The 9,947-nt window shown below is 55.0% G+C and overlaps 1 protein-coding gene across 6 annotated transcripts in view; it reads left to right on the forward strand.

Annotated features, from left to right (window-relative positions):
- Nfatc4 (nuclear factor of activated T cells 4) overlaps positions 1 to 9,635 on the forward strand; it is a 28,231-nt gene extending 18,596 nt beyond the window's left edge. For 3 of the 6 annotated variants that reach the window (XM_076850106.2, XM_076850107.2, XM_076850110.2), the window contains 9 exons: positions 1,929 to 3,024; positions 4,427 to 4,589; positions 5,186 to 5,385; positions 5,669 to 5,841; positions 6,294 to 6,434; positions 7,326 to 7,381; positions 7,656 to 7,782; positions 7,959 to 8,540; positions 9,234 to 9,635. In XM_076850106.2, the coding sequence (XP_076706221.1) occupies positions 2,039 to 3,024; positions 4,427 to 4,589; positions 5,186 to 5,385; positions 5,669 to 5,841; positions 6,294 to 6,434; positions 7,326 to 7,381; positions 7,656 to 7,782; positions 7,959 to 8,540; positions 9,234 to 9,301 (2,496 nt within the window). In that variant the 5' untranslated portion in view covers positions 1,929 to 2,038 and the 3' untranslated portion in view covers positions 9,302 to 9,635. Of the gene's footprint in view, positions 1 to 552; positions 864 to 1,928; positions 3,025 to 4,426; positions 4,590 to 5,185; positions 5,386 to 5,668; positions 5,842 to 6,293; positions 6,435 to 7,325; positions 7,382 to 7,655; positions 7,783 to 7,958; positions 8,541 to 9,233 lie in introns of those variants that run through there. The other 3 variants (XM_076850105.2, XM_076850104.2, XM_076850109.2) reach the window with 3 other exon arrangements.
- The last annotated feature ends 312 nt before the right edge of the window (positions 9,636 to 9,947 follow it).

Genomic DNA, 9,947 nt, shown 5'->3' on the forward strand with positions numbered 1-9,947 from the left:
TGGTGCGTGGAGCCGCTGATTCAGGAGGGCAAAGGTTTCTATAAGGTCCAGGCAAAGCGGCCTCAGCCAGAGACTTGGGAGGAAAGTCCTTTTCTTCTTCAAAGCAACTTGGAACTACTCTTTACCCCACAGTCCGCCTGAACCCAAGTTAAGAGGGAAAGGGGAGGAGAGGTAGTCCTTCCTTGCTATGTGCTGGCTACACAAGTTGTAAGAACTTAGGGAATTTGTGTACCCTGGGCCGTCTACATTAGGGCCCCAGGATGTGTCCCCTTTAAGACGCTCGGACCCACAACCCCGAAAAGAGACCTAGAGGGGTGGGGACTGGGCGCCCTGCGGGAAATGATTGTCACAACTCCTGGCCAATAGGCATCTTTAGGGTCGTAACACTCTTGGAGAAATCGTTTCCCAATTCAGTTTTTTTTTTTTTTTAATTGAGGGGGAGGGACTGGAGAAAGGAAAGAGGGAGGGAGGTGGGGGAGGACGAGGGGCGCGTGGTTTTCCCATCTCATCCCTGTAGGAGGGGCCAGAGCATCCCGAGTAGCCAATCAGGGATAGGCCGGGGGGGCCGCTTTGAAGAAGTTTGGGGGAAAAAAGTTTGGAAAAGTTTCTATAATAACGAGGGGGCGTCCGGAGGGAGGCGGCAGAGACGGAGGAGGGGGCGTCTCAGAAAAGGGAGGGAGGGAGCCACTCGCGTGAAGATACAGCAGCCTCCTGAGCTCCCCCCTCCCACCCAGGCCGGGACCTGGGGGCTCTGTCCGGATCCATGGGGGCAGCAAGCTGCGAGGATGAGGAGCTGGAATTTAAGCTGGTGTTCGGGGAGGAAAAGGAGGCCCCCCCGCTGGGCGCGGGGGGGTCGGGGGAAGGTTAGTGCGGGGCTGGGAAGGGGTCTTGGGGTCAGTGAGTGAAAGGCCCCGGAATTTGAGTCTGGAGAATTTAGGGCAGCGAGCCTGGGGTGGGGGGGTGAGGGGTCAGAGGTTGAGGGGAGTCTGGGGGCTCGCTAGTCTGCTAAAGTGAGGCTGGGGGCCCGGACACCACTTTCTCCTTTTTAGGTCGTGACTGGGGTGGGGGTGGGGGTGCCGTTGGCTGCGCGCCGCCTCCCGGCTGGGCTGACTGTCACTGGGATGGGGGGACGGGCGGGAATGGCGGCCCCGAGAACCCCGGGCGCAGTCAGGGGAAGGGGAGATTTGCCTTTGGAGTTTGCGCTTTTCGGACTGAACCTGGTTCTGCAGACGGGACGCACCTGGCTGGGGGAGCTCTCAGGCCGCGCCAGGGCGCCCCTCCCCCTCCCCCGTCTGGCCGCAATGAGAGGCAGATGGCGGGGACCCAGCCGGGGGCGGCGGCCGCCGCTCGCACGAAACCCGCGCTGCCCGCTGCCCCCCCTTCCCGGCTGGGCCCGGCACGCATCACCCCCTTGGCTGCACCCCCGCCCCCAGGTTGGGGGGAGCGAGGGAGTCACCTCCCCCTCGTCACCACAGCCATCCCCCTCACCCCGCCCAGGCCACGGTTGCGATGGCAACTGGGGCTTCTGCCAGCTCCGTTTGGGGGTTTGGGAACCGCTGCTAATTGGGTTCATGTGTGAGTCGCCCCCAGCCCAGCCCATAGGCTCGCTAAACACGCCTCCAGGCCCTGCTCCGGCCCTTCTCAACCCACTTCCCTCACCTTAAGACCCGCCCCCTCTGGTACCCTAGGTCCCAGGGCCAGCATCGCAAGAGTGAGAGGTTCTGTGAGTGGGAAAAGGCCTGGCACACCTACCTGTCTTTTCCATCTTCTGACGTCCAAGTTTTGTCTTGTGGCTCTGAAGGGCTCCGTAAAGCCCTCGTAGCTGAGGAGGGGGGTACATAGCAGGTTTTAGAGACTGACCCCTGGAAGAACCTAAACATCTCACCAGCTTCTCCCCATCTCTCTCTCCCCTCTTCCTATTTTGACAGAACTGGACTCCGAGGATGCCCCACCATGCTGCCGTTTGGCCCTGGGGGAGCCCCCTCCCTATGGCGCTGCCCCTATTGGCATTCCCCGACCTCCACCCCCTCGGCCTGGCATGCACTCACCACCGCCCCGTCCGGCTCCTTCACCGGGCACCTGGGAGAGCCAGCCTGCCCGGTCGGTGAGGCTGGGAGGGCCAGGAGGGAGTGCTGGGGGTACTGGGGGTGGCCGTGTTCTTGAGTGTCCCAGCATTCGCATCACCTCCATCTCTCCCACTCCTGAGCCACCGGCCCCACTAGAAGACAATCCTGATGCCTGGGGGGACAGTTCTCCCAGAGATTATCCCCCGCCGGAAGGCTTTGGGGGCTACCGAGAGGCCGGAGGCCAGGGTGGAGGGGCCTTCTTCAGCCCCAGCCCAGGCAGCAGCAGTCTGTCCTCGTGGAGCTTCTTCTCCGACGCCTCGGATGAGGCAGCCCTGTATGCCGCCTGCGATGAGGTGGAGTCTGAGCTAAATGAGGCCGCTTCCCGCTTTGGCCTGGGCTCGCCACTGCCCTCGCCCCGGGCTTCCCCTAGGCCATGGACTCCTGAGGATCCCTGGAGCCTGTACGGTCCTAGCCCCGGAGGGCGGGGGCCTGAGGATAGCTGGCTACTCCTCAGCGCTCCTGGGCCCACCCCAGCTTCCCCTCGTCCTGCTTCTCCCTGTGGCAAGCGGCGCTATTCCAGCTCCGGAACCCCATCATCGGCGTCTCCAGCCCTATCCCGCCGTGGCAGTCTGGGGGAAGAGGGGCCTGAGCCACCTCCTCCACCCCCATTGCCTCTGGCACGGGACCCTGGCTCCCCTGGCCCCTTTGACTACGTGGGGGCCCCAACATCAGAGAGCATCCCTCAGAAGACCCGAAGGACTTCAAGCGAGCAGGCAGTGGCTCTGCCTCGGTCCGAGGAGCCTGCTTCTTGCAATGGAAAGCTGCCTTCGGGAGCAGAGGAGGCTGTGGCTCCTTCAGGTGGTTCCCGGAAGGAGGTAGCTGGTATGGACTACCTGGCAGTGCCTTCTCCCCTTGCGTGGTCCAAGGCCCGGATTGGGGGACACAGCCCTATCTTCAGGTGAGGGTTGCATCTGGCACTACCCCTCACTTCAAACATCCCATTAGGGAAATGGGAGGGTCAAAGGATGAGTTTTAAGAGAGATTTTAGTTCTTGGTGCCTTTCACCTTTCAAAAGAGAAGTTCATGATCATACCCCTCCCCCAACCTTGATTTTAGGGACAATTAGAAAACATGAGCCTCTCTAGACTGATTTGCAGAAACTTTAAGCCCATTAGGAAAAAAACCCTTCCCCATGCTGTTCTAGGAGGACCAGTTAGGTAAAGGCAGAGTTCTGCTAGGATACCCAACAACTCCAGTTCTGTCCTGCTGTAGCTGGGTGTTGAACTTGAGCTGGATTTCAGTCTTTTCTCTGGTCCTTAAGATACTCAAGTTGCTAGCCCTATGTTCTGTTACAGAATGTTCCCTTTCTCTAGCTAACTCTTAATTTGTAGGGTCTGACCTCATGGCTTCAGAGCATAACTGCCAATTTGAATAAAATGGCATATGTTTGAAAGTCAAAGAATTACTGTTAAAACTTGCAGTTCTACCCCTTCCACTCTCAAAGAACCCTGCCTTTTTCAATAATCCTAAATCCTGAGATGTCAGACTGAACTGATTCCATCCAGAAAAGCTTCTAAAGGAAAGAGACCTTAACATGGGATCCTCTAGCTTGCCCATAAGACAGGGAGTCTCAATCTCAGCATCACTTGTATTTTGAGCTGGGTAATTTGTTGTATGGACCTGTGCTGGGCATTGTAGGATGGTTTAGCAGCCTCACTGACTTGTATCCAGGAGACATTATTAATACCCCCTCTACCAGTTGAGGTGACCAAAAATGTCCCCAGGAATTGCCAGATATTTCCTGGGGTGGCGGGGGGGGGGAATTATCAGTTGACAGCCACTAGCCTAGCTTATCTGAGAGCATACTTTAAGAAAGGGTGCTCCATTTGAAAGACTTCAGCTCCCCAGAACTCTGCCTACCAGCCTCAACTTGTGGAAAGGAAGATGACCTGGGAATAGAAAGTAGTCCTAGGACTGTCAGTGACTGCTGGCCTCTTTTATTTGTAAAACAAGGGGGTTCATGTCTGATGGCTTTTCTGGTCTGCACTGGCACTTCTTTATATTACTCTGCCCTCTCATTCTGGGGATTAGGATGGACTTGGGGGTTCCTTTGTAACCAGGTAAAGTTTCTTCATCCCAAATTCAAACCCTGTATTCAGAGCAGGGGAGAAGGGCTGTTGTCATCTTGCATTCCTCATTTCAAGGGATCTCTTACCTATTTCTTCCTGCTCTGTGCTTTTGGACTTTCCTGTGATTTCCTCTTTCTCCCACACCTGAATTCCCTCTCCCTTCACAGACCCAGTGGGAACCTGACTGGGGTTTGAGGTTGCAAATGATCAGTGCTCTTCTCTTCTACCTAGGACCTCTGCCCTACCCCCTCTGGACTGGCCTCTGCCCAGCCAGTATGAGCAGCTGGAGCTGAGGATCGAGGTGCAGCCTAGAGCCCACCACAGGGCCCACTATGAGACAGAGGGCAGCCGAGGAGCTGTCAAAGCTGCTCCTGGTGGTCACCCTGTAGTCAAGGTAAGGGGCAGAGGGCAGTCCTGATATCCTTTTTCCTCTTTCATCTCACAGCTCTGCAGATGGGCCCTAGCTGTACGGACCCATGGCACTGCCCTTTCCCACACTCCCTCTCAGCTTTGACCTGGCAGGCAGCTTGGGGGAGGGGCTGGAGTTGTGGGAGGAGGGGTGCACTTCAAGGACCCGGATATACTCTGTACTTTTCTGTCTTCCCACCCCCACTCAACTCATCCCGTGGGACACTGGTCTCATGTCTAGTCTGGAAAATGGTGGCTTGCCAGATGTGGGGGAGGGGTTCAGCTGAGGCCAAAGGTCACTGGGCCTTAGGTTTTCTCTATATTGAGTTGGGCCAGTCTCTCTTGGAATCTCTTCCTCTTTTTGCCCAGCCCAGTTTAGGTCTTATTCCAAGAATAACACTGTGAACTCCAGGCCACGTTTTCTCCACAACTGGTGCCCAGTTCCCCCAGGGGATCCCTTCCAGGATATCCTTTATCTTTTACTGTCCCTAACCCCTGGTGAACTAAAAATCCAGGGGTGGATAAAGGATGAGACAGTGGGCAGTGGGACCTCCAGTTAGGTGGCCTGTTTCCCTCTGCCAGCTCCTAGGCTACAGTGAGAAGCCACTGACCCTACAGATGTTCATTGGCACTGCAGATGAAAGGAACTTGAGGCCTCATGCCTTCTATCAGGTGCACCGCATTACTGGGAAGATGGTAGCCACTGCCAGCTATGAAGCTGTCGTCAGTGGTACCAAAGTATTGGAGATGACCCTGCTCCCTGAGAACAACATGGCTGCAAAGTAAGTCCCCACTCAACTTCCTCTCAATTTGCAGGATTTAGGACCAGTGAGGCCTACTTCTTTCTCTTCCCAGAGGAGATAGACATTATCCCTAAGAGCTGGTTTCTGGCCTTCTCATCATCTTTCTAGATTTGGGGTCTGGGAAGCACTTGGAGAGGACATCTCTGGGTTAGAAAATAGTCCCCCTAGATACCTTTAGAAGGTCACAAGGCTCTGGATGGAGAGCAGGGGCTTCCCTCCTAGCTTTAGCTAGAAAGGTTTGCCATCTATCCTCTGCCCTCAGCATTGACTGTGCTGGAATCTTGAAGCTTCGGAATTCAGACATTGAGCTGCGGAAGGGTGAGACAGACATCGGACGCAAAAACACGCGTGTGCGACTGGTGTTCCGGGTGCACGTGCCACAGGGCGGAGGCAAGGTCGTCTCGGTGCAGGCAGCATCGGTGCCCATTGAGTGCTGTGAGCATAGAGGCCCTGGCTATTTCTCTGTCTCTTATGACTGTGTGTTTGCTGCCACCTATTTCCTGTGTCCTTTCTGTCCTGGTTGCCCTTAGAGACTCTTTTCAATGGATGTGGGAGTGGTAAGGGTGGTGTTCTCGTTTGCCTTTGCTATGGACTCTGTCTCTGGGCTGACCTAAAGTGACTCTGCACCCCATCTTCCTCTAGAATGGCCTGTGCACTTGTTTGGGTAACTCCCTAGCTTACCCTGTTCACCTCTTTCAGCTCCAGGAGTGGTCCCTTATAATGGATAAGTACCATGGAAAAGTATCTCATGGATACTTTTGATTTACTGTGTGTCTGCCACTGAGGATGGCTCCCCAGGTCTGGTGGCATGGATTCCAAAGAGGGTTGGGGCAGAGGAGGCCTTCACACCTACCCCAGCCAGTCTTCTTCCTTGCACTGCTCTGTAGCCCAGCGCTCAGCCCAGGAGCTGCCCCAGGTGGAAGCCTACAGTCCCAGTGCTTGCTCAGTGAGAGGAGGCGAGGAACTAGTACTGACTGGCTCCAACTTCCTGCCGGACTCCAAGGTGGTGTTCATTGAGAGGGGCCCTGGTGAGTACCCACCTGGGAGGGGAGAGTAGGCAAGAAGAGCTTTTAACCGGCAGGTGAAAGATCTCTGGCATTGTCACTAAGCTAGTTGGTTGAGCCTTAGTTTCTTTATCTGTTGAATGGGACAGATTCTCCCAACCCCACCACTGTACTGTCTGCTTCCCATGGGGAGATGGGTAGCAATCTAAAACACTGAGAATGCTGAGTAAATATAAGAAATATATATCCTGTTTATTAAAGAGGAGCCAGCTTTAAGATGATTTACCCCCATATAGATAAAGTAAATAAAGAGAAGGGATAACTCACCCTCACAGCTTCCCCAGAGCTCTTCCTGAGTTATGGGACATAAGCACAGTTACAATTGTAAGAGCCTATGAGGTGTCCCAAGTGGAGCTCAGTGTGAAGAAACGAAAGACTGAGGGTTTCAGATACAACCACCAGCCTGAGGCCTTTCCCCAACCTCAGTCATGTTCACCAAGAGTCTCAGCCCCTAGACCCACATTTAGCACCCTGGGACAATGTTAGAGCATCTTCAGAGGTTCTGTTCATGAGACTTGGGGGTCTCTCTGCCTTCCTCAATGCTGACATCCCCTCTCAGCATGGGAGAGGATGTTTGGACTTGGGTGGGAGGTTTCCAGATTTGCTTCTGTCACTAACTCGGTCTAGTCCCTTTGCTGGTCCTGCGATCCCCTCTGATCTTAGTTTATTTCCCTGAATCTTAGGGAAGTTTTTAAACCATTCAATTGAGTAAACACAAAATGGCCTCTTTTGTGCCAGACCTTCTTAAAACCTTCTGGATTTGGCCTTGGCTCCAGTAGAAAGGGAAATGGTAGGGGACTAGGGCGGGGGCAGGGGCCTGGAGTTGGTCTGGAGCTCTCTGTTCCCCTTGCACAGATGGAAAGCTGCAATGGGAGGAGGAGGCCACAGTGAACCGATTGCAGAGCAATGAGGTACCAGTATCACTGGGGAACCCATCCTGGAGGCTGTAGGGTGGGAGAAGTCAGGAAATTCTCAAGTGGGTCCCTTGGCCATGGGAGTGGATTCCAGAGCTACGTATTCTTTCCTGGAGGAGTCTGGCCACTCTGGAAGCAGGTTCATCTCTAGGGAATGAACTTTGCTCCTCAGCAAGTGGAAAAAACTAGGAGGTGAGGTTTGGGTCCTTAGAAGGGCTGGGCAGAGCCCAGATCCTTGAGGGCCCTTGCCTCATCTTCTGCTCTTTTCCAGGTGACACTGACCCTGACTGTCCCTGAGTACAGCAACAAGCGTGTGTCCCGGCCAGTCCAGGTCTACTTTTATGTCTCCAATGGGCGGAGGAAGCGCAGTCCTACCCAGAGTTTCAAGTTCCTGCCTGGTATGCTGTAGGACAGCTATGGTGGGGGCTGAGGCATGGGGGTAGAGGGATATAGTGCCCCATCCTGAGGGGTCAAGGGATGAATGAAACCTGAGAAGGGAAGGTGATTGGAAGGTGTGCAGAGGGGACATTGACAGACTCTCACCAGCATGTCCTCCTGCTTCCCATCTTCCCAGTGATCTTCAAGGAGGAGCCCCTACCAGACTCATCTCTCCGGGGCTTCCCTTCAGCATCGGGCCCCCCTTTTGGCACTGACATGGACTTCTCACCACCCAGGCCCCCCTACCCCTCCTATCCCCATGAAGACCCTGCTTATGAAAATCCTTACCTGTCAGAAGGTTTTGGCTATGGCACACCCCCTATGTACCCACAGACAGGGCCCCCACCATCTTACAGATCAGGCCTGCGGATGTTCCCTGAATCTCGGGGTACCACAGGTTGTGCCCGCCCACCTCCAGTCTCCTTCCTTCCCCGCCCCTTCCCTAGTGACCCATATGGAGCACGGGGCTCCTCTTTTCCCCTGGGACTTTCATTCTCTCCTCCAGCCCCCTTTCGGCCTCCACTACCTTCATCCCCACCACTTGAAGGCCCCTTCTCTACCCAAAGTAGTGTTCATTCCCTACCCGCTGAGGGATACAATGAGGTAGGGCCAGGCTATGGCCCTGGGGAGGGGGCTCCGGAGCAGGAGAAATCCAGGGGTGGCTACAGCAGCGGCTTCCGAGACAGTGTCCCTATCCAGGGTATCACGCTGGAGGAAGGTGGGTGTGGGACCGGGGACTGTGAGTGCGAGTGGGTGCGAGAGATTGCTCTGCATGTTTGCTGAGGGCTGGAGCTTGGCTTTGCAGAGTTTGGGCATTCCTGATCTCTCAGAGCCAGTTGGAAGGCCCCAGGAATAAGATCTTGGTGTGTGTGATCACTTGAATTCAGTTAGCTTATTCTGAAGATTGCATGGAGTTCCTGTCCCAGCCTTTTACCTGCCTCTGCCCAAATCACAAAATCTCAAAGCAAGAAGTATTTTTCAAGGCCATCTCATTTCTCTCTGAATTTGCAGTTCTGGGGGTTGGGGACAGTGGCTTGCTGAGGTCCTAGTCAAGCACAGTTTTTCCTTGCCTCAGCTTTCCCCCAGCATGATGACTGTGGTTGGCATTGATGATGAGGGACCTTCGTGCTTTGCCTCTTCTCTCCCCCATTGGCTATGCCCACTGACACCGATGGCCCTGACATGCCAGCAGGAATAGGCTGGGTTGGGGGCCTGGGAGTCCACATGGATGAATTTGGGCAAGATTTGGTTAGGAGTGGGTGTCAAGACACATTGGGGAAACTTAGGCTCAGTGAAAGAGAAGCCAGTGGAAAAGGAACCTAGAGATGTTCTGGCCCAAGGCCTGCCTGGAATGGATTGGGGATCTCTGGGCTTGCCCCAGGCCAGTCTCTCAACTGCCCCTCCTTTACAGTGAGTGAGATCATTGGCCGAGACCTGAGTGGCTTCCCTGCACCTCCTGGAGAAGAGCCTCCTGCCTGAACCACCACCTGGCAAACCCAGCCCAAGTCTCAGCCCTGCCTGCTTCCCCTTCTACCTGGATGCTGGCTCCAGAAGCTTTGGGCCAACTCTAGTTTCTTTTCCCCCAGCTTCTGCCTATCTCCCCTCCTCTCCCTCCAACTGAGGTGTGGCCCCCAGGCCTGGTGCTGCCTTGAAGGACTGGGGGAAGGATTGTGTAGAGGACAGAGGAAGGGGGTGGAGACCGAGGCTGGGTGCCAGAACTGATGGGTGGAGATGATGTCCAGCTTGTGTGCAGGCTATGGTGCTGTGAGGCTGGGGACAGGTTGATGGGTAATAAACTGCTCACTGACCAGTGTTTCAGGCTCCAGAGCTCTTTGGAGAGGGTGGTGCAGCTTACTCCAGTCCTGGCCCAAGGAGGCTGAGAAATTGGAAAGAGATGGCCAAAAACATCGCATGCCAAGGAGCTTCCTGGGGGACAAGGGGAGGCATGAAGGGGTTCCAGAGGCTCCCTGACTGGGGCTGAGGTTGGAGAACAGGACTTGAGTAGGCCTCTCTACCCTGTTTTCTGTGGGATTCATATTCTTTTAGGAGCTTTGGGATGGGACCTAGTCATCTTTTTTTTTTTTTCTCCAAATTCTTTTGTCTTGCTGCCACCCAGATGATTCTG

This window comes from Callospermophilus lateralis, chromosome 3 (assembly GCF_048772815.1).
Source record: "Callospermophilus lateralis isolate mCalLat2 chromosome 3, mCalLat2.hap1, whole genome shotgun sequence".
In the NCBI taxonomy this organism is placed as follows: Eukaryota; Metazoa; Chordata; class Mammalia; order Rodentia; family Sciuridae; genus Callospermophilus; species Callospermophilus lateralis.